Source organism: Diabrotica virgifera, chromosome 7 (assembly GCF_917563875.1).
Source record: "Diabrotica virgifera virgifera chromosome 7, PGI_DIABVI_V3a".
Lineage (NCBI taxonomy): Eukaryota > Metazoa > Arthropoda > Insecta > Coleoptera > Chrysomelidae > Diabrotica > Diabrotica virgifera.
The window spans coordinates 127,242,365-127,268,416 of record NC_065449.1 but is presented as its reverse complement, the minus strand read 5'-3'; the positions used below and the strand labels follow the sequence as shown (position 1 = coordinate 127,268,416).

Here is a 26,052-nt window from a genome sequence, read left to right as displayed (position 1 = left end):
CATGTGGAAGGAAAAATTGTCTCCAGTTACTTAATATATGACAAGAGAGTGTCTGATGGTTTACATAAACCACACTTACTCAAATGATCAACCCACGTGTACGTTGAAACATCTTCGGATTGAATAATGTAGTCCTTCAATTTATGGCAGATATAACCAGCCAAATTCTCCAAACCATCATACTCGAGGTCACTAATGTTTTTTCATTCTGACTCTCATTGAAAACTTGAAAATCCACAACTGTTTCGCTGTTAGAATCCAGCCTTTGGATCAATTGTCCAGAAATTGGTAAATCTGGGATGTCGTCTGTTTAAACATTCGAAAATTCGTTCCGTTGTCTTTCCTACGCGTATATAACTTTTATAAAATATAATCAAGCTTTTTGTAAACACTTTAAAAAAAAATTTAATGGGTTTTTCCCCGAAAAGAGCTTCATTTTTTGGTACTATGTATCAAGTTTAAATATTTGATTTGGAATTTGAAGGATAAGATCGTCTTTTTTATGAGCTACAAATTTACTTTTGGTTCTATAGACTAAGAATATACCTTTTTTTCGTTTTTTATATGCTACATTTTTTCCAAGAATATTTTTTCGATAAAATACTTACTTTTTGAATATTTGCGAAAAACCACCGAAAACGTGTGTTTTTTTTGTTGAAAAGTAAACATTTTTAGTCGCAAATTACTCTTGTACCTACTACTGAATTAACCTAGTACCTAAGTTAAAAAAACTCTATAGAACAAAAGTTGCTTAAAGTTAGTCAGATCTGTTTCCGGACTTATTTTAAACGTATATTTTTTCACCTCTAAGTAAAATCAATCAACGGCACAAATTCAACTTTGAAGTGGGGGATGGGTAGAACCTAAATCCAAATTTTCATGCAATTAGGAGTTGACCCTGAAAATTATGTGTGTTTCATTTTATCTTTTAAATCATTTTACTTAAAATCATTTTTTAACTATCAAATAATAATTACATATTGAGTTATTTTATTTTTTAAATTTTAATAATAATTATAAAAATTTTTACTTTTTTGTAATGCATTTTTAAAACAAGCAATCATTTAAATAATTATTTTGTAACAATTTGTATTATTTAAGAATATAATAATTACATTTTGGTTTTGTAGTAATAGGTCTGGATCCCGCGTATGAAAAAAAAGTTGATTAATAGCAAGCTGAAAATTTGTTAATAGCTTAAGGGTGTCTAGTCAGATAAACTTTGATATATGGGAACACTGGAACAGGGGTAGTTTTAATTGTGGAACAGGTTAAAAATTTGGAACGGTCAGACCACGAAAACGGCACATTTATTTTGTCCGACAGAATAGACTTAAACTCTCCGAACAGAGATTAATCTCTCATGCAAAAATCAGACCGTTGTTTATCACCTGTCATAATTTCTGTCATTTGACATATTCTACATGTTCCACTCATTAAAACGCCCATTTGGTGATAAACAGAAGTCTGATTTTTGCATGAGAGTTTAATCTCTGTTCGGAGAGTTTAAGTCTGTTCTGTCGGACAAAATACATGTGCCGTTTTCGTGGTCTGACCGTTCCAAATTTTTAACCTGTTCCACAATTAAAACTTCCCCTGTTCCAGTGTTCCCATATATCAAAGTTTGTCCGACTAGACACCCTTAAGCTATTAACAAATTTTCAGCTTGCTATTAATCAACTTTTTTTTCATACGCGGGATCCAGACCTATAAGTGTTTTTTAAGAATATTAATGTATAGTTTTAAAATACTGTATTGCAAATAATTATCATTATTAAATGGTTATTATTTGTGAAGTATTCTTTTTCTTTTTTCACACCCTTATGTATGTAACAAATCTAAGGGACTTTCTGAAAGGTAAATCTAAATAGTTATAGTTAAAGAGGGTAGCAGATATGGTTTATACACAATAAAATCAAAATATTTAAAGAAAACCACGGTAGACGTTAAAGACACAAAAGAAGAGATACTTAAAAGTTACATAAAGAATTCGAGACAAAGCTGTTGCTGCCGCCATTGACTCCGCCCACTATATATCTGTATATCGTGGGAAATATACAATACAACACGAGCTCCAATCGCTCGACCAAAGAATACATATCTCTCACAAGAACCGACACGGACGGCGATTCTTTTGTTGTTAGCATGTACTTAATTTTAGTATCGAGTTGGCAAGTGTACACGCGAGTACACTGAGAAAAGTCTCGCACATTTCTGGCGAGTATCAATAAAATTTTAGTTGCACTGAGAGAAAGGTTCCATCCAGGGCCGTCTTTTGTTGACATTCTTAATATGGTGGAATTATTTTTGATTTACAAAAGGTTGCAAATACAACACAAAGTAATGGTGAGAATTATATTGATTAAAACCATGGATAAAATACCTTTTTTATCCTGATTTTAGCATTGAAAGACCAATAATAAAATATAGTGGCGTGACATTCACTAATTATTATTTTTGGCTTATATTGATACAACGATACAAAATATAATTTGTTGTTTTCACCAATTTTGAAAAAGTGTGAACAAGTTGGTGAGAATTTGAACGACTTGGTGTGACCTAATAGGCTGTCTGTCCGTCCGACCGCGAATATAACTCCTTCAGTCACTATACCAGGTAGAATGACAAATGTGGTGTCAAATGAAAGCTTATAATCCATGGATGGTACTCAAGGTGAGACATTTGACCTATACTGTCTGTCCGTCCGACCGGAAATGTAACTCCTCAGTCACTATACCAGGTAGAATCACAAATGAGGTGTCGAATGAAAGCTCATAAATACATGGATGGTACTAAAGGTGGGAAATTTGACCTAGGACTTACGGTTTTAGAAATGCGACCGGAAGTACTCTTTTAAAGTCACCGCAATAGCACAAGTGATATATTATTCGACGCGCATTCGCAAGACGAGAACAAATATATACTTCTGGTTTCATGACTTTCTGTCCGTCCGACCGCGAATACAACTCCTCAGTTACTAATACAGATAGAATGACAAATGAGGTGTCGAATGAAAGCTTATAACCCATGGATGGTATTAAAGATGAGAAATTTGTCATCGGACTTCGGTTTTAGAGTTACAACCGTAGGTACTGCTTTAAAGTCACTCAAAATATGATATGAGTGTAAAACAAGATGACAAAATTAGTAAAATCGTAGATCAATCGACGCAAAGTTACACGAAGAGTTCCAATATCGACTTCCAGTTCTACTTTCGATTACTTTGGGTGAAAACCTAGGACCAATTACTTGTTTGTCGAGGTATTTCCTAATTCATTATATTCGTTATTTCGTAAAATAATCGAAAAATAACAGCCGTTGTAACCGTCACGGAATCCAATTCTTTTTGGATGACAAATGTTCGTGATCAACAACAAGAAACTGTAGGTTAAAATCGAATGTCACTATTTTCAATTTTTATTGTCTTGGAAACCAGCCAAAACATTCCGTACATTCCAGCCAAAACCAGCCAGTACATTCTTTAAAGTCGAATATCGGGGTAAATAAATAAAAAACCAATAAGTATTGGACTATTTTATTTCTATAAATATAAAGATGTAATAACTGAAAAAATATATATATATATAGTATACAATAAAAGCTAATAAGCAATCGAGAAAAGAGAAAAAGTAATTTTTTTAATAAATATATATATGGAAACGTTTTGATCATTATGGTCAGAAGCTTATATTCCATATGAAAGCACCCTTTAGCTTTTTTGTTGGAACGCAAGTATAATCAAGAGAATGTAAACCTATTATGAAGAGTGTATTGTCAATTATCAAGCATTAACTTGAATGTTGAAACAATTTCAAGTGATATTGGATCAAACTTTTTGAATTAGCTAAATTATATAATGTTACTCCTGAAAATCCTGAATTTCAAGTAATCAGTCATAAATTGTTTTATTCTCCTTTTCATGAACATTTTTCAGTGCGTCACAAATTATAGAAAAAAAGGTAAGTCCGTGATAATACATATTTATGACATTTATTCTAACGTGACATTTTAGTTAAATCTGACAGTTGTCAAATTTTATTTTCAATTTGGAATAAAACCAAATCAATTGTGTCTATTGCATTTATAAAATGGTATTTTCTTTCATTTGTATAGTCTTATAAATTGTACAGATTATATTGATAATATTATTATTTTATTTAATAAATAATTCTTTTTTGATTATGGCGCCATCTATCGACAACTAGAATAATCACCGAACTAGAATAATTACCGAAGTATTCCCAGACGTGCCTTTTTTTCTGTCACATACAATTTAATGCGTTAGAGAGAAATCGAAAAACTGTGACGCACTGAAAGATGATCATGAGAAAAAGAATATATATTTGACCTAAGTTATTGTTTTATACAAACTACAGAAACAATTTAATGAAACATAGTTTATTAAATTTAATTTAGGTTTGCTGATAAAAGTACTTTATGGAAGTTTTTGTGAGTATTGGATTCTCAACTTTTTAAACACAGCACGTGGCTTGTGGAATGAACACATATAAAATATGACTTTGTGCTCTTCCTGTAGATGCATTTGGTACAGTAGAGGTCAAAGAAAGGTTAGAGAATTTGTATGATATTTTAGATTCAAATTCTTTGTGAAATCCCAATAAATACAAAATTAATTTTTTATACGATAGTTTATAGTTCATGAAAAAGCTTAAAATAATTAATTCACATAATCAAGATATCTCAAAAAGAATTAAATTGTATAAATGTTGGGAAATAACAATTAATAGTTGTAGGCTATATAAGAAAATATATATAGAAAATAAGTCTATACAAAATATTATGAGCTACAAACTGATACAAAAACAAAATACTAACGCCAAGCCAAGCCAAACAAACAACTGTGACAACAAACGCCGATCCTGTACAAGACAAATGTCACCAAAATTATTTGCTATTCATACAAATTGAGAAATGGCCGATCTGGCACATGCGCATAAAAATTTAGTTCATAGATAATCCGTTTGTGTCGGTTCTTGGGAGATATGTATTCTTTGGCTCGACTAATACTCTTTAGAGCTGGCATCAGTGTGTGACAGGGGCGGATCCAGAGATTTCTTGAGGGGGGGCGTAACCTTGTCAACATGGGCCCAATACCGGGGGGTTTGGGGGGTATGGAATACCCTTTTTTGAGTTTTGAAAATTGACGTTTTAAAACACATTTTTTTTACTCTGTTCACACTGCGTTTACAAAAAAATAACCTTGAAATTGACAAATATTCGTGTTTAACCCCAAAAATATCATAAAATTCACCACCGTCTGACCTAGGATTTCCCCTGTTATAACAGGTTCCACTTCGGGATCAACATCAACATGAGAGTAGTTGGCTTTATGAAGATCAATAAAGCCAACAAAATCTTCTCTTATGACATCTTTATATACATAACGCAGAGAGAGGCTTAGCTGGGAAGTATGAGATGCATCAGTCGTTTCGTCAAACAAAATTGAATAAAACTTTACCTTTGAAACTCTTTGTTTTATTTCATCTAAAATTTCCTCGCCACAACAGTTAATCAAATCATTGGCCGTAGTTTTGCTTATGTACGTAGCATTGGCACCACTGGATTTCAAGTGTTCTGCAAGTTGAGTGTCACCACTGTCAATTCTGAACCGTAACAGTGTTCTAAAATTACCATCATTCTCCACGAGATTGTCTGCACTTTCCATCAAATTTCCATCATCACGATGTCCCCTCAGTGGAATGTTTTGCTTGCCATGTAACAATATAGTTTTGATTATCGGCACCAGTCTTAAACGGTTTTGTGCCACCTGTTCTTTTCTGTTTTGATCCAACCTATTTACTATTTTAAGGTCAGGATTTTCGAAGATTTTTATATAGTTTTTCGAATCAAGTTCAGCTTTCTTGTGATACTCATTAGAGTTATGAGACTCAAGGTCGCCATCTTTTCCAGAAAGTTTTGCGTATTTATTCAATGGTTCGGATACTAACTTTCTCAAAGGCACTGTATTTTGACCGCCAGCTTTCTTTCCGTGGCAAAAAACGGCACAATATTTACAAAATAGCCCTTGTTTGAATTCGGAAAATACCAACCAGGGGTATTTTTCGAAGTGCCCATGATTCACTCGCCTTAGCTCCTCACGTCCTCTTTTGATGTGAGAAGACGTAGGGAATTGGTAGTTTTTTTCGGGTGTCCAGTGTTGAGTTAAAATAATATACTTTGAGTGATCATTTGAACTTGAAATGTTTTGTAAATAATAACCAATGTCGTGAGAAGAACTATTTACATTATCAACCGATGTCAAGGTCGATTGTTGATCCTCTGCAGGTTCATCAACTGGCATTAGGTTATGAGACGGAGACAAACCAGACTGTTCCTCAACATCTTGTTCCTCTTGATAACTTATTCTTCTCTTTTTAACTAAGAAACGATCCATTTTCCAACACCAACGGTATACCAAATATCACAAACAACTCACACTTGACAAAAATATCGCAAATATGCAATTAGCTGAAACACTTTGGTATGATACAAGCTGCGATCACGCATTAGCTACTGTGCTCATGACGGACCGGACACAAACACTAGGAACACTAGGAACTACTAATAAACTAGCAGACAGCTTCTAGGCTACTCTCTGCTTCCAGCTTAGTACTCAAGCGCCCCGCAGGCACCAGCACCGCAGCCGCGCTGCGATCGTCCCGCCAGTAGAGATGGGCGTTATATATCGTATTAGGATAAGTCACCCTATTACCACCAGGTATTCGTGACAAAGGTAATACGTTACGGCAATATCCCTAATATTTCTGTAACCGTCTCCGTCTGCCGTCGTCGAATATCGCGGTGAGGTATTAGGACGCTGTCTCGCTGTCACCCTTTTCTGTCACCGTATTCATGGGTATTTGTCATAGTAGTTGTAATATTGATCTATACTATTATTAAGATGAAGTGGTTTCTTCCTGTCTGTCTTTACGGCCAATCACGCTAAAACTACCTGACTATTTTTAAGAGTATAGAGACTATAAAAGGATACTTTTTACTGAAAAATAAAACTATATTGATTATAAAATATCAATTTTACCGGCCACAATTTATGGTTAGAATAAGGTATTAAATTAGTTTACCTATTAAAAGCTGATTGAAAGCAGATTGAAAATTACATTTTTATTAATGATAAAATATCAAATGTATTTATTATTATTTTAGTATTTGTATAAATAATGCTGAAATACTCAGACAGGACCCATAATACCGAAGGGCTGGGGAGGGGATAGCAGTCTCCTGCTGTCAGGTAATAGGTGACAAAAATAATATAATACCGTCACCTATTACAGCTGAGTCACGGAACGCCGTCACCTAATACCAGAAAGTAGCGGTATTTTCCATCTCTACCCGCCAGTCCGTCACCGTCAGCGTCCAGACGGCTGGTTAACTCCCGTTTACACCGCTGCATCGCTCATCACATGACTATCCGTTACCTCTTACCGCGAGAAATATACATCATTGGTGGTTTTTAAAATCATCATACTATCAAAACATTATTAAACTTGTGTTGTTAACGACTTTTCCAAATCAAATTTTTCGTTTAAACTTAAAAATATGGTATAGGCTATAACTTTCTTTATGTTGTTCTGAAGCTATTTCCTTGTGGCATTTTTATGATTAATTATTTATATGGGAAATAAGCCACAATTAAAATGAAAAAAATAATTTTATTAACGTTTCGACGCCCAAATCGGGTGCCGTTGTCAAAATACAAAATATTACTAAAATAAACTAAAGTGTTGTTGCTAAGCAAAAAAAATTCTTCTAATAATTTATTTAATCTCACTCATTTATATTGGCAATTCAGACATATATTATACATTTTAAAGTAGAAGACTTTAAAATGATATTGCCAATATTTATGAGTTGCGTTCCTGGGACGACTTACTGAAAGATAGTTCATTCGATTACATGAAATTAACACCAACTCAAGAATATCCGTCATAAAAAATTATAGCATGTGATATGTCTTTAAAAAGACAACCAAATGCAACGACAGTAAAATTCTCGCGTTAGAGACTTCATAGTAAATCACAAGGGAAAACCAGGAAAAACCCTGTGATACTATCCCGACATCGTAAGTATTTGGTCTTACATTAATTTACTCTCAAAAAATAATACCAAATTCTGACTTGTATAATATATAAAAATAATACAAGTCAGAATTTGGTATTATTTTTTGAGAGTAAATTAATGTAAGACCAAATACTTACGATGTCGGGATAGTATCACAGGGTTTTTCCTGGTTTTCCCTTGTGATTTACTATGAAGTCTCTAACGCGAGAATTTTACTGTCGTTGCATTTGGTTGTCTTTTTAAAGACATATCACATGCTATAATTTTTTATGACGGATATTCTTGAGTTGGTGTTAATTTCATGTAATCGAATGAACTATCTTTCAGTAAGTCGTCCCAGGAACGCAACTCATAAATATTGGCAATATCATTTTAAAGTCTTCTAGTTTAAAATGTATAATATATGTCTGAATTGCCAATATAAATGAGTGAGATTAAATAAATTATTAGAAGAATTTTTTTTGCTTAGCAACAACACTTTAGTTTATTTTAGTAATATTTTGTATTTTGACAACGGCACCCGATTTGGGCGTCGAAACGTTAATAAAATTATTTTTTTCATTTTAATTGTGGCTTATTTCCCATATAAATAATTAATCATAACTTTCTTTAACTGAGGGGGGGGGCGCGCGCCCCCCGCGCCCCCCCTCTGGATCCGCCACTGGTGTGTGATCTCGCGTTGAACGGTAAATATCTAAAATTTCGTATATAAGTCCTCCCCTTTACTTTTCAGCTACGGATCTCGTTTCGCTGTAAATTTATCAGAAAAACTTAAGTACAAAAATCTTTTCCCCTTTAAGTGTGCCATGATTAATATGTTAATTATAAAGATAGTTATGAACAATATACTCCAATAATTAATTTCCTAATGGTAGATCTCGGGTTGTCCTCGATTTAGTCGGATCTCGCCTTGATATGAAGACGTATATATATATATATATATATATATATATATATATATATATATATATATATATATATATATATATATGATTATTAATATGTTGTGACTGTTAAATTATATAAATTTGTTAATTTTTGGGGAATTCAGTCAATATTTGGCGGGCTAATTAGTAAAACACTTTGAACTGTTGTCGAGCTTTCGAAAAATTTATTTTCTTTTTCAAGACAATCTAAAAATGAAGATATATAAATTTAGATAACATTAAAAAAAAAGAACTTACTGCTCGTGGTTACAAAATCATTGTACAACTTAAAAACATGAAGAAATTCTTAAAAAATATAAAAGTAAACGTAATAATTTTGAAATATGTCAAAACTAAATCACTCAAAAAAGATGTCGTTTGACTACTCTATTAATTCAAAAGGATGGGAAAGAAATTAACGAATAAAAAACAATGTATAAAAACAAATATATATATATATATATATATATATATATATAATAATTGCGAAAGCTTGATAATAACTAAGAGTTTTACTTATCCTGCCCCCTGAAATTTATGACTGCAACCTCAAAATTAACAAGATTTTACATAGTGTCAGTCAATATTACCTAACTGCTTTATATATATATATATATATATATATATATATATATATATAAAACAGATGAAATAGAGAATGTGGAAAAATCCCCTTACGAACAATTCACACATCCACCATTTCGTAAGGGGATTTTTCCACATTCTCTATTTCATCTGTTTGATTTCGTACGAGTGGTCGTCAAACCATTAACCTTGGATCTTTTGATCACTGAGTGTGTTTCAAGGATCTACATCTCATGTTTATATATATATATATATATATATATATATATATATATATATATATATATATATATATATATATATTCAAAGTGATTATTTCGACCAAAAACAATAAATAAATCTGTAGGAAATATCAGGTATGTGGTAATATATCTCATGACTAGTAAGTAAATAAAATATAAGTCATATTAATAAATATAAGTCATATAAACAAATATATATATATATATATATATATATATATATATATTTGTTTGACCGCTTATACAGTCCCAAAACGTCATACTTCACCGCCTATTCAGTCCAAAAGTGACGTTGTCAGACCCGGCTTCGGGTCTGACAACGTTTACTTATAGTACTGGATTCTAGGGGTGTATTTTTAGCTGGGCTTGAAAAATCGGTAATACTTCATTATATACAGATTTAGTTCACCGTTCGGCAGATTCGAGAGCGCTTCGATCGCGCTCAACTAGCTGTATATATTTCGCATAGTTAACATACGTCTAGAAGCCCTACATCTGGCAACACCGTATGGTGTATAAATAAACCAAGAATATATTATATTCACAGGGCTCATACAGTCCCGATACACTAAAACGACCTAAAACTTATTTGATTCAAAATTATAACAAGGTTAAGGATTATGAGGCTTTTAAATATACGTTGATTGGGTATATATCTTCAGTTCTGATACAGACCCGATATGCTAAAACTGCCTACTAACTACCGTTTTTTTTTTATTATTTCGCGCTGGTAACAATGATATATTTGTGTTGAATTATTCCCCAAAAAGAAAACAAAGTTTTGTTGATCCAAAATGCGATATTTTATTTCAGAAAATTGAAAAAACATGAAATATTGTAAAAGTAATTTTTACAGATTTTTCTTTGAGATACTCAAAACACATTCACAAGCATGCAATATTGTCGTTTAATAAAAAAAACTAAAATTGTTGTTAACTAAAAAAATAAAAGTAAAAATTAGACTTCAAACGTATATGAGTTTAAATTTATTTGTAAAAGAGAGCTTACATAAAGGGTAACATAATCTATTTTGCGATTAAGCAGGCCACATTTGTGGATATCATAAATGCATAAAGAATTGCATTTACTTTCGACGAACGAAACTTGTTCATTTTTTAAATAATATACTGAATACTGTTATTTTTGATAGTTCGTTAATTTAAATCAGCGAAATTTTATATATAGTCTTTTTACTACAAAAGCAAGATTACGTAGGTCAAAATTTCTGACTTAACAGCACTGTCAAACATTAGAATGTAACTTTTCATCATGGCCACGTTTATGTCATTACTTGTCAGATTTTTTTCTTTACTATAAAAATTATATCTATGGTTATTTATTCAAATTAATGATGTCAATTTGTTTTTCATTACTTGCCGAAATATATTATTTACCAACAATATTACCACAGTGTAGGTATAATCATTAAAATAGATTATTTAATATTTTTAAAACTAAGTACTGGAAATGCTAAAATTCATAAGAAAACTTTCAGATCTTTAAATCTAATCATAAACTTATTTCTAATAAAGCTAATCTGAGAAATCTAAATTCTGTAACTTACATCTCTGCAGTTAATGGTAAAAGGGAATCCCATTATTTCGTTCTTGTTTAAAAATAATCTATTAAAGAAGCATTTTTGATTTTGCACAACAGAGGCCATGGAAGCGGGGGAAGCGCCGCTTCCCTATTATATACTTCGATATAACAAAATACATTATTAACTAATATTTAATTATCAAAAATTTTCCCCAATCCCAGTAATCTACATATTATTGCCTAGGCAATAGGCATTGAAAAATAGTAAAAATTAATCGCATAGGAAGGAACTCAATATGCACTATGCACACAATTCAACTACTCGGTCCACCCCTAACAGAAGCGCATCTCAAAATCGCCGCTTGTCATGCAGTTGTCCCGTATCAAAATTGGTCAGGGTTCAATGACGGCACCCACTAGTCGCGCGAATTTTGGTACCCTGCAGAAGCGATCGTTCGATCGCCTTCCAAGAGTGGGATGCGCTGACTGTTACTGCTTCTAAGGGGTGCTTAGGTACATACATTCGCTTAAAGAATATTTCGATTTAAATTTTTTGCAGAGATTTTTCCTTTTACTGATCTTTTATTTGACATTTTACAGATGAAGTCAATTGACATTGCATTTTGTATACAAATTGATGACTTTATTAATACGATAATTAAAAAACGAGAGCAGTTTAAAAATATTTGGGATAAAACTGAAAATATGGGGTTTGAACATGAAAGAAAAAGAATGAAGATTGATAATGTCGACAACAGAGAGACCTTTTGATAACATTCTACAAAAAATGAATTTTCGCTTTCAAAATTTTAACGAATTAAAATTTGTAGAATTATATAATATATTCTTATTTAATATTTCTAATTATAATTCATCAAAATTTCCCACAGAGGAATTTATTTCACTACGATTAAATAATGAAAATATTTTGATATGCCAGCTTTGCATTATAAGTTAAGTGTTGTTTATGAAACAACTCACATTAGTGATAAAGATATACTCAGAAATCTGGCTATTTCTTATAACTACTGGTTTAAAAAAGTCCCTGTGTGAAGTGTCCAAGTTGTGTGAAGTGTCCAAGTTGTGTGAATTACTACAAACTATCCCAGTCACAAGTGCATCAGTTGAACGAAGTTTTTCAGTATTAAAATGCATTAAAAGTTTTACAAGAAATTCAACAAGCGAAGACAGACTTTACAAGTCCATTGAAAAAGACCGAATTCAACAATTATCAGAAGTTGATAGGAGAATAGAGCTCAAGTATAAATAAGTGTCATATTGTTGTGTGGAAAGTTGTGTGTTGTGTGTTGTGGAAAATGCCTCGGAATTAAAAAAAACATTTAAATAGATCTCTTCTTTAGGAAACGAAGCCCGTAGCGAGGACTTAAGGCCCGAGCAAGCAATACAGATCAATGATAGGTCACTATAGTCACTAGAAATAGCGGCAATAGAGTGCCTCACGCATTGATCAGGGTAGGATTTACTGTGTGACTCCTTGTACCCAGGACGTCTCACATAAGCACTTTGCTGATAGAGAGCCCCTATAGCGCATCAGAGTGTTATCAGGTGGGAAGTGGCTCGACCCTCGACCCTTAAGAAAATATTTTTATATCCTTATTGAATCGCTTCCCCTTTAGAAAAAGTCACCGCACGCCACTGTTGCACAATGTTTCTCAATACGAACACAAACACAATAGTATAGGTACACGTACACAACAATAATTGCAATAGTTTTTAAATTAAGGTATATTTTAATATGTAGGTATTTATAAAAACAGTACCTACAGTGTAAAGCTATATTTTGGATCAAATTGTGTACGAAATGAAGTAAAAATGTAGCAACACAGAACTGTTACATCAGTACGATTACGTTTTTATTATAGGGCTTTTCATCGATTGTCATTTGTTTCAAGCTTCCGTCATATGTTATATAATCTGTGTATAATATTAATATACCCGGATTATACAACATATGACAGAAGCTCGAAACAAATGACTATGAATGAAAAGCCCTATTATAATACCATTTTGACACTCTTGCAAGATCGGTCAGTTCGGTCAGCTCAAGAAATGTCAATTTTAAAGTTGATTTAATTAACATTACAAATATTTCGGCGTATTATTAATATATTTCGGCAAGAAATGAAAACCGATTGACATCATTAATAAGAAAAAAGAATTAGAGATATTATTTGTACAGTAAACAAAAACAAAGAAATTATCTGACAGGTAATGGCATTAACGTGGCCATGACGAAAAGACACATTCTAATGATTTGTCAGTGCTCTGACGTCAGAAATTTTGACCTACATAACCTTGCTTTTATAGTAAAAAGACTACCTACCTTTGGCCCAGTCGGGTTAGCAGTCGACCTTGCATGCCAAGCTGTCCCAAATTAAATTTTTCTAATCTTTAAGGAGGGTTAATAGTAGTGTAAATTTAAAATCTCGACTGAATTCCGCTGTAGCGTTAGCAGCCATCTTGATTTTAAAAGAATATTTAAAACGATATCTCCGCCACTTTCGACTTTTCGACAAAACGTGTAAGTACTAAAATTGTTGAAAATTCAATTTTCGATAATTTATTTTATTTTAATTTTTTTCGTGCGGTCGATATTTTCCGAGTTATGGGGGAAAATAGTGAGTTGGAGCATAATTATTGAATTATTTTGTTTATTATTAGTTTTACGACAAACATGTACCTATACGAAAATAAAAGTGAATTAAATTTTATACAATTTTAATTTGATCCATTTTTTTCATAAAATCAATATTTAACGTAGTACGTATGCGGTAAAGGCGCGAGCGTAAGACCTGATTGGTTCTATAGCAAATGTTTTTGTTCCATATCTCCGCCATTTTCAACTTTTCGACAAAAATTGTTTGGACTGAATTTGTTAAAATAGCGAGTTACTACAATCTTTCGAGAGAACCAGAAAACCTACGAAGGGAGAGGGGTGGGGAAATTTCCCAAACAGGGTCCAAAATTAAAAAAAAATGTTAGAACAAAAATATATTTAGTGACAAAAAACTTAATGGAAGTTTCAAAAACTGTATAAAATACAATTCTCTTTATTTTTGTGTACGTACAATCATGTCCTTAAATTAATGATACACGAGACAATTATTCAATAATTATGCTTCCCCTCCGCTTTCACTATTTTACCCCTTAACTCGAAAAATAGTGATCGCATAAAAAAAATGTGCAAAAGAAATTGTAGGAGATTGCATTTCCAAAAATTCTAGTCCTACCATTTTTTCAAAAAGTTGAAAATGGCGGAGATATTAAGCAACAACGCTTCTCCTTTAAAATAAATATGGCGGCTAACGCAATGGCGAAATTCAGTAGCAATTTTAAATTTACACTACTATTGACCTTCCCTAAATGATAAAATTATAAAACTTGGGTTAATTATGCCTCCCACCCCTTTTTACTATTTTCCCGCTTAACTCCAAAAATATCAACCACACCAAAAAAATTGTTAATAAGAAATTGTAGGAAATCATATGTGGAACAATTTTAGTTCCGGCCGTTGTTATCGAAAAGTTAAAAATGGCGTAGATGCTGAACAAAAACCATTGCTATAAAATGAATCAGGTCTTACGCTCGCGCCTTTACCGACTACGTACTACCTTAAATATTGATTTTAGCAAAAAGGTGAAAGAAATCAAAATTGTATAAAATTTAATTCTCTTTATTTTTTATCGGTACATTTTTGTCGTAAATCTAATAAACGAAATATGTAATTTAATAATTATGTTCTAACTCTCATTATTTTCCCCCATAACTAGGAAAATATCGACCGCACGAAAAAAATATAATAAAAGAAATTATAGAAAGTCTAAATTTCAACCATTTCAGTTCTTACACTTTTTGTCGAGAAGTTGAAAATGGAGGAGATATTGAGCAAAAACCGTCCTCGTTTAAAATCAAGATGGCGGCTACTCAACGGCGGAATTCAGTCGAGATTTTAAATTTACACTACTATTGACCCTTCCTAAAGATTAGAAAAATAAAATTTGGGGCAGCTCGGTATGCAAGATTATAGGCCTTTTATTCGTCTAACCCGACTGGCTTACTTTGTATAATTTAAGTATAGTAAATAATGAATCCCAAGGTCATGATACTTTATGGAGACAAATTTATTAACTTCTAAAAATTCAATAATTGTGACCACGTAGGGATTGGTATATGGTTTAACATTTTCGACCAACGCCACGAATCCCGATTGTCTGGCAACACCGCTGGGTCTGGTTACGATGGTCGGATATTATCAAGTAGTATATATGGGCTCGAGAAGGTGGTAAAATGAATTGGGTTTAAAAACTGTTATTCGGTATGCAACTTTTTATGTAAAAAGAAATGTTTTCCCCTCTAAGCATGGTTAAGAAGTTATATTTTCGAACTGCTTATTTCCTATTTATATACACACCTAAATCATTTGGATTAAGTGGGTCTTAGGTAGCCTGAATAATATAGCGGGACTGAAAACGTGGGCCGGATAAATTATATTCAGTATGTCCCTGTAAGTTGTATCCATATGGAAAACTTTTTTATTATTAATTTTACGAAAAAACTTATTCTTCATAAAAAGCTCTGCATGGTCCAAAACCTAAGATTTATCCATCAAATATCAAATTTTATGAATGTTGTACGAGGTATGTCAAAAAGTTTTAATTTCACTCAAGAGTAAAGTAGCTTTATTTTTCACAATATTGAAAATTGCTATTATGAAAAGTTATATATATATATATATATATATATTGTTATGATCTGCTTCTTATTAATTTTATATTAATTATTATTTATTTGATTAATTATTTAATTGTCGCAAATCATACATAAAAATGAATAAAAAATCTCAGGGTGCCTTTTTATACTATTAAAAAAAATCTAAATTATCTCACGTTATACTTATCTTCTCTCGTGGGTTCAGTATCTCGTAGTTGATCCTAATCGGGATAAAATAGGGAAAAGAAATAAAGCAAAATATGAAAATAAACATACAGAATTGTCTTTTATTTATCAAAATCAATACTCTAAAATCTATCAAATCTAAAACATGTGGACACAGATGTCCGAATGAAATTTTTACCACTTAAATTTATTATAGTTAAAAAAACAATTTATCGGTTTGTTCCCGATGACTTTGGTAAAACAAACTAAACAAAACAAATTTATGTATTCGCAAGATTAGCTATACTTCCTATTTACTTTTAGAAATATTGGAATTTTAATTCATATGCTTTTTACTCAAAATTTTAGTTACCGAACATAAAAATATCTTTCACATAAGTTGACTGACCTTTTTCTTCATTCACTCTGATGTCTTCTCGTGACCCAAAAACAGCTCTCCCTCGTTGACTATGTTAAAGGCTACTCATCAAAGCCCTCTCCGTTCTCCAGCTTCAAAACTATCAGCATGCCAGCACCAATTCTCCAACAAGCCGGGCCTCTTTTGACACGTACTCGATTCAAACAAAACTCCAAAAATTCTCTGCTCTCCTTCTCACAATAATACAGAATCAAAGAGGTATTTCGTCTCAATTTGATCTGTCTCTCGTTCCACTTTTCAACACTATTCTCCACTATCAAACAGCCACTGGTACTTGCTAACTACTTATCCACGAAAACGTCGAACTGCTCCTCAGTGATGCCAAAAACATAATGACTTCTTTTTCAAAATCTCTCAATCATTCAAACCACTTTTCCCCTTCCAACTTGCCAAGAATCAGAAACAATCTTTTCCATTCGACAAACAAACAGTCATTTTCAAAATTATTCCGACCATCCTAATTACTTTCGGGGAACCCTACAATATTTACTCGGGTTGAAACAAATATTAAAATTCCAAACTTTCTTTTAAACCACTCTTCTAGAAATTGATAATTACCTCTACCTGTAGATTCTATAGTTCCCGAAATAAACAATCTATTTCCATTGTAAATCGAAATACATCGTCCTTTTCACTTTATTCACAAAAGTCTTTAATGGTTCATCGGAAAGCTCATTAAAAGAGAAATCTACTTACATCCAAACTAAATTCTAATAAATATTTACAGATCAATATACAGGGTGTAACAAATTTATGTGCCCGAGTTATTTAAAAAAAATTAATTTAATTTTTATTTTGCCTTTGATTGATAAATTGAAAACACAATAACATCCCCGCCTTGTTTTGAGATAAAATCAGTAATAATAAGTGCAACAAAAAATGATTTTCTCTCGACAACAACACTTTTCTATTGTGTCAAAATATTGAGTCCCACCTGAAAAACAATTGCTTTCTTTTTCCCAGTGTCTGTACTTAGATGGGATAGGGTAAGTTTTCGATCGAAAATTTCCTAAGTCTTTAGTCTCAAATGAATTTTCATACTTTTTGGCTATTCTGTTTTCTTCATTTATTAAATTTTCACATTCCCTCAATATTACACGCAGTTCCTTCTCCTTTTCTTCTCCACATATCAATTTTATTTCTTCTTTTTTCTTTCTTAATCTCTCAGCTTTGTTTAACTTATCCACATACCTTCTCTCATCACGATCTTGACATTTATCTTTATCCTCTTCGTCTTCATAGGAATATTCCCTCCATGATTTAAAATCATACCAAAACGAATAAAAGTGTTCCACCTCTTCCTTTGTCGAATTTTCAGTTCCTAATTTGGGCACCCGTGTTTTTTCAGACCATCGGGAGTTTAAGTCAAAATAATACGTAAACGCTTTATAAAAGTCCTTTTTTATATCACTAGTACAAGGTAGATCATTGTCGAATTGTGGATCAACAGAATCGTACGCTCTTCTCCTACTTATATTTCCTAGAGTTTCATAAACCATTGTTATACAGGTAAAATAGTCATCATCTGTTTTGATTTCTTCTCCTAGCGCTTTACGTTTGTCAGGATGTTGCTTTAAGACTTTCTTCCTGTAGGCAGTTTTGATAATGTCATCTGTTGCTTTGTATCTTATATTTGGAATACCTAGGACTTTGTAATGGTCTTGTGACTTCCATTCTTTAGGGTCTAAACTTCTCAAATATTCTACATCGTCTTCATAGTCCACGTTTTCTGGAGTTAGTTCTTCCTCTTTGTCCTCTTTTGGAATATCAACTTCTAGTTCGATTAAGGGATGTTGCACAAAACGAAGTTCAGGTTCTCCTCCGCCTACATTTTCGTAAATAAAATAATATCTCAGCGCGACTGCTGTGCAAATACCACTTTTTTCAATTCTGGCTTCTCCCCTGTTTACTTCTTCTTCAAATAACACAGTTTCAAAGGTATCTCTTTCGCCTTCTTTTTCTATTCTGATCTCTTTCTTCTTTTTCTTCTAATGGGCTCATCTCTTTTTTCGAGGAATCCCAATCTTCATTTTCTTTTGACAATCTTCTTTCTTCTTTTTCTTCTTTGGGGCTCATCTCTTTTTTCGAGGAATCCCAATCTTCATTTTCTTTTATCCATCTTCTTTCTTCCTTTTCTTCTTCTGGGCTCATCTCTTTTTTCGAGGAATCCCAATCTTCATTTTCTTTTATCAATCTTCTTTCTTCTTTTTCTTCTTCTGGACTCATCTCTTTTTTCGAGGAATACCAATCGTCAATTTCCTTTGTCACTCTTTTTTCTTCTTTTTCTTCTTCTGGGCTCATCTCTTTTTTCGAGGAATCCCAGGCTTCATTGTTTTTATTTATCTTCTGTTGCTTTCTCCTCTTTCTTCTCGGTCCTTGCTTCATTGCCAAATTCATTTCCACCGTTTGTTTTTTGTCAAAATTATCCTTTTTCCGTTTCTCATGTTCCTTGTCCATTTCCATAATGTCCTGTTCTTTTTCTTTTGCTTGTTTTGTTTCCTGTTGATTGTTATCCATTTTTTGTTGTGTTTCCTTCATCGCTCGTTTTGTTTCTTCCTGATTTTCTTGCATTTTATCCATTTTATCCATCTTCTTTGATGTTTCTTCCTGATTTTTATCCCCTTTATTTAATATTTCGTCCCATTTTTGTAACTGGAGTTGCATCAGTTGTATTACTTTATCTATTCCTGATAATTCCTGTTGTTCTGATGCCATGATTGTTGTTTCAACAATGTCTTCTTGTTCTATATGTTCTTCTTGTTCCAAATGTTCTTCTTGTTTTTTGTTTTCTTTGCTTTCGCTTCTGGTTGTTATCGACATGTATTTAAAATTTATCCCCGCCTAATATGAAATCCGAAAATACCTTGTATGCTGTCGAGACGAAAATTTTTCTCTCCCCAAATATAATCAATTTATCCCACAAATTTTTAAATGTTTCAAAATTCAAATCAATCAAAAATAAAATAAATATGTAAAAACTGTACCTAGATAAAAAAAATTAAGTCACAAATATTTCAAAAAATTTTAAATATATCAACTTTTTCCGACGGGCAAATAAATTTTCCTTCACCTGTTTTTCCGTTTCCTATTCCCCTCAAATTCACAACCAGAGATACTTTAATGTCCTACGTTGGCTCGCCCTGTTGTTATGATCTGCTTCTTATTAATTTTATATTAATTATTATTTATTTGATTAATTATTTAATTGTCGCAAATCATACATAAAAATGAATAAAAAATCTCAGGGTGCCTTTTTATACTATTAAAAAAATCTAAATTATCTCACGTTATACTTATCTTCTCTCGTGGGTTCAGTATCTCTTAGTTGATCCTAATCGGGATAAAATAGGGAAAAGAAATAAAGCAAAATATGAAAATAAACATAGAGAATTGTCTTTTATTTATCAAAATCAATACTCTAAAATCTATCAAATCTAAAACCTGTGGACACAGATGTCCGAATGAAATTTTTACCACTTAAATTTATTATAGTTAAAAAAAAAACAATTTATCGGTTTGTTCCCGATGACTTTGGTAAAACAAACTAAACAAAACAAATTTATGTATTCGCAAGATTAGCTATACTTCCTATTTATTTTTAGAAATATTGGAATTTTAATTCATATGCTTTTTACTCAAAATTTTAGTTTCCGAACATAAAAATATCTTTCACATAAGTTGACTGACCTTTTTCTTCACTCACTCTGATGTCTTCTCGTGACCCAAAAACAGCTCTCCCTCGTTGACTATGTTAAAGGCTACTCATCAAAGCCCTCTCCGTTCTCCAGCTTCAAAACTATCAGCATACCAGCACCAATTCTCCAACAGGCCGGGCCTCTTTTGACACGTACTCGATTCAAACAAAACTCCAAAAATTCTCTGCTCTCCTTCTTACAATAATACAGAATCAAAGATATTTCGTCTCAATTTGATCTGTCTCTCGTTCCACTTTTCAACACTATTCTCCACTATCAAACAGCCACTGGTACTTGCTAACTACTTATCCACGAAAACGTCGAACTGCTCCTCAGTGATGCCAAAAACATAATGACTTCTTTTTCAAACTCTCTCAATCATTCAAACCACTTTTCCCCTTCCAACTTGCCAAGAATCAGAAACAATCTTTTCCATTCGACAAACAAACAGTCATTTTCAAAATTATTCCGACCATCCTAATTACTTTCGGGGAACCCTACAATATTTACTCGGGTTGAAACAAATATTAAAATTCCAAACTTTCTTTTAAACCACTCTTCTAGAAATTGATAATTACCTCTACCTGTAGATTCTATAGTTCCCGAAATAAACAATCTATTTCCATTTTAAATCTAAATACATCGTCCTTTTCACTTTAATTATTCACAAAAGTCTTTAATGGTTCATCGGAAAGCTCATTAAAAGAGAAATCTACTACATCCAAACTAAATTCTAATAAATATTTACAGATCAATATACAGGGTGTATCAAATTTATGTGCCCGCGTTATTTAAAAAAAAATTTAATTTAATTTTTATTTTGCCTTTGATTGATAAATTGAAAACACAATAATATATACATATTTGTAATATATACGTACAATATTTATTTCGCCGAAGCGATGACGGTCGCGATGACGGTCGCAATGAGGGTCGTAATGACGGTCGCGAATTCAACGCTTTTACCCCATCCAAAAACTGCGATGACGGTCGCAATTACGGTCGCGAATTCAATGCTTTTTCGCCTATCCAAAAAGTGCACAACGTCCCTAAAGAAGTTTTCACTTCAAAAAATTTGAATTAAATTAATTCCAATATTTAGATTACGTCATCACACCCAGATGGATGACATCACTAGTATGATATTTATGCCAAAAAATTATAATTTAAAAATAAAAATGGATCTGTTTCGGGATTTATCTCCAGAGTCGCCCATTCTCAAGAAAATGAATTTATTCCAACTCAAACGTCCTCACTCTATTGGTTTATAAGCCAGAACACTGTTTATAACTTTAAAACAGTGCTGAGGAAGCTTAAATAATCCGATTTTAATTCTGTAAAGTGTATTAGAGAGGTAGAGAACCTCTTTATATGTAAAAAAATAGCAAACTTTTAAATGGTCTACTTTTGTTCAGAAAGTTTTAAAAAAATTTGAACCTTTTTAAAAAAATTTAGATTGCAAAATTATTATGCAAAATCTATTATGTCGATTTTAATGAAATTTGGTGGACGCTTTAAGTATGTTGTAAGAATTTTCTATGCGAATTATGAAGGTTCTAAGTGCAACCAAAATGGTTGAAAAACAGTCTTTTTGTCCCCTTATTTTCTATTTATTGCTATTTTGCAGAAAGGGTAATAATTTAAGACATTTTAAACTGGTCGTATATTATACAAAATTCAATTATCTTTATTTTCTTTCCCTACGACTTTGCTCCAAAATGAATCGTTTTAAAGTTATGAACAATGAAAGTAGAAAAAAATCGATATTTTTCGAAATTTTTAAATATTTAAATTTTTTTATTAATGTTCCGGGCATATTTGAGAAGGAGCATAAGTCAATTATAATTATTGAAGTTGTCACCTAACTTTATCTGCATTAATCCGAATGTCACCTCTCACGTCCACCTCAAAACAGATCCGCTCTGGTCTATATTGGCATAGTGTATGCAGCAGTGACTTTTTTAACAACAGCATTTTTTTTATTATTATTATTTTCGCTCGTGGATTTATTAGTTGATGTATTAGAATTGCATTCAGCCATATTAATTTTTATACAAAAGATCATTGGCACCTTGTTGTCTTATCATAATGTTTATAAAAAATCTTTCATTTTCAGAATCCAATAAAGATGTTTTTAAACTAAGTTCGTCTACAATGGATACATCCGAAAATTTTCCTATGATGGCAAATATAAACCGGGGTGTTGAATTATCTAGTGTTATAAGTATTGCTTCTTTTACACCTGACATGTCATCCGAAGAAGTTCAGAAAAAAATTGCTCATATCATAGACGAAAATATACGTCTGAAGGTAAATTATACATTTTTATTATGAATGGACTGAAATATAAAATAGTATGATATCATACAATACACTGGGGTGCAAAATTAACCGGACACCTTAAAATTGGTCATTTTTGATGTCTCGAATTTCCTAAACCTCTTGTCCAATTTAAGTGATTTTTTTAATATATTATAGTCTTATTCTTTAACAATATCGCTGTAATAGTATTGTTGCTAAACAGTTAAATTTTCATTGTTTACCGGTTGTACCAATCAAACTGTGTTTTTTCTTTAAGTTCGTATCACCCTGTGGAATATTCTAGCATTTATAGAATACTTAAATTAAAATCCAACTATAGCCTCATGTTTTCTCAACTTTTTGTTTTTTGATTCATTCGCTTACATGAGACCATAAAAAAGTTAGGTACTTTAACAACTAGCCATGTTTTTACGGGTCATATTACCCGTATGTACGGCAATGGTGAATATTAAATTCTTATTTGTATGTCAAAAAATGTACGATAACTACGTCATAAAACCTACCAAATTGAATTTGCGTATCCGGTTTTAAAACAATAAATAAATCGTCAGCCAATGTAACAAAAATAAGAAAAACTTCTGTTGGAGTGAAAGTAAAGAGAAAGATATACTCCAACAGAAGTAAGGAAAAAAAACTCAACTATAGGAATAAAAATGAAGAGAGAGTGGGGTGTGTAAAGAAAAAGGGTGAAGTGACTTCTACGTTGAGAAGCCGAAGTAAGAAATATAAAAAATACTACTTTGCAGTAGTACTGAAGAAAGGGGGATTAGAAGGGATAGAAGTAGAAGTGGGAAGAGACAGAGGCAAACTGAATAGAGTTGGCTAGCAAGAGATGCAAGAAAACCACTTGACACTCAAGGATGGATACGGCTCGTTTGCATGCCTGTCGAAGAACAGTAGCTCTATATAGATAGTAATGATGACTAAAAGGTGAAATAATAAAATAAGAATAATGTACTGAAAATGAATGAATATGAATAATTGCTAAAGACGAACAAAATAAATAAAACTAACTAATCATGGGCGCCATGAAAATGATCTTCGATCATTTTCCCAGGTATCTTACACTGCTGTCAAATATTAAATATATTAAATCTGTAATAATGAACATAAAGGAATAATAAAATAATTGATATACAAAATAAATAAATATTTATTAAAAATAACTACTAGATCTTTGACAATCTCTGAGTTACACAAAGTGCATATCATGTGACTCTAAAATGACATAAGTTATACAAAAGTTATGTTCAACCTAAGATAACAACAATGTTACCTGTTACAAAATTTAATAAGCATATGAACCTCTTACTAACATATAGGGTGTCTTCTACCAAATGGTTATAGTACGCTTGCTACGTAAGGGGCTCCCCCCCCCTCGGGGGGGGGGGGGGTAAGGGGGTAAATGACAGTTCGAGGGGTCGAGGAAAGAAGTCGAGAAGAATGGATTTTGACATTGGAAAGTGCGAGAAACCTAACGCAAGATCGGAAAGCATGGAGACTACAATGCCAAACTAAACTCCACCAGCCTTACACCTAAAGGTAGAAAGGCTTAGGACTAAGTAAGTAAGTAAGATTTACCCCTTGAAGTTTGCCATACTTATTTAAAAAACACCCTGTTTTGATGAAAAACATGGCTAATTGTTAAAATATCTAACTTTTTTATGGTCCAACGATTAAGCGAATAAATCAAAAAACAGAATGTTGAGAAAACATGAGGCTATAGTTAGAAGGGTTTTGAGGGGATTTACAAAAGCAGTTTTGAGAAAAATGCGTTTAAAGTTTTGACAACTGCATCTTCATCTTCTTATTTGTCTGCCAAATCGTAAAGTGATGCACATTGGAATATGTTTTTTGAATCGCGGAGTAATCTACAAAAGAAAAGGCGAACAGTTGTTTAACGTTGTTCACTACGCTCACGCGTGATGGCGCGAAGCCGCCAGCACGCATTCATATTCAAAACGCTGTATCTTTGGTAATTTTGCTCCGATCAATCTGAAATTTTCAGAGGGTATTCTTGAAAGTAGGCAATTTCATTTAAAAAAAAATAAAAAAAAATAGTATTTTAAGCCATACCCCTCCCTAATTTTGTGTATTTTTTAAATGCTAGAATATTCCACAGGGTGATGCGAAGTTTGAGAAAAAAACACAGTATCATTGGTACACCCGGTATGCAATGAAAATTTACCTGTTTAGCAACAATATTATTACAGCGATATTGTTAAAGAATAAGGCTGTAACTTATTAAAAAAATCACTTAAATCGGACAACAGGTGTAGGAAATTCGAGACATCAAAAATGACCCGTTTTTAAGGTGTCCGGTTAATTTTGCACCCCAGTGTAATTATAGTAAATTAGTGATACCACATAGTAGACGGAGAGCTAGAGCCGAAAAATCATCATCATAAGTAGTATGGAGTTTTTCACACTCCTCCAGAGACACCTCATTGAATACAGGAAGTTGCAATAAGGGATGAAAGGGCAAAATTAGTGCAGGCACTAAAGGTGAAAACTATTTTATTAAAAACAACCCCACTAATCGATAGAGGGACAAAGGACCAGGCAACACTCCTTCTGGAAAAGTGGTCCCGGTCAAATTTGATGAAAGTTTGGTCAATGATACTTTTTGATGTGTAGATTAAAAAAGTCTATGGCACCTGGGTCTGAATAACTACTATTCTCGAGTTACAGCCTTCTGAAGTTATTGGATTCGGGTGCTCGGTTTACGTTAAGTGCACTAATTTACGGTCAAGTGAACGAAAATATTTATTATTAGAAGAAGAGAAACTCATGTTCTTCATACATACGTGCGTGTTGTATATGAATTTGTGGTCAAAAATAGTTGGATCGTATTTTAGTCTTCAGAAAACCTCCGAAAAGTCTTCATTATCATGTTTTCATGAATGCTTCTCAGTTATGCAATACCAGCAAAACTGCATTTGGCTTTATCTTTAGAAAACTACTGAACAGTGGCGGATCTAGGGGGGATAGGGGCAATTCCACCGGTAACATGTTCCAGAATTAATGAAATAACTTTATTTAACGAAAATGAACGAGATGGAGCCATCAAAACACATTTATAACCAAAGAGCGGATAGTGTTACGAAAAGACGTAAGCCCAGAGCACGGGCGCCCATATAAAAATTTTTAGGGGGGTGGCAAACGTGAAGATGTTGCACATTATATTTTGTATACTTTGAATAACCATATATACTTCAAAGCACCCGAAAAGCCAGGGGAGCCACGGCCCCCCCTGCCCATGGGTATGGGCGCCCATGGCCTAGAGTACGATTTAAGGACCAGAGAAG

The 26,052-nt window shown here is 32.6% G+C and overlaps 1 protein-coding gene across 3 annotated transcripts in view; it reads left to right on the top strand.

The window, feature by feature from the left end:
* The window catches only part of LOC126888112 (optineurin-like), a 729,505-nt gene that overhangs the window by 286,633 nt on the left and 416,820 nt on the right, over positions 1-26,052 (top strand). For all 3 annotated transcript variants that reach the window (XM_050656128.1, XM_050656129.1, XM_050656130.1), the window contains exon 3: positions 22,539-22,732. In XM_050656128.1, coding sequence (XP_050512085.1) covers positions 22,539-22,732 — 194 coding nt within the window. The remainder of the gene's footprint in view (positions 1-22,538; positions 22,733-26,052) is intronic.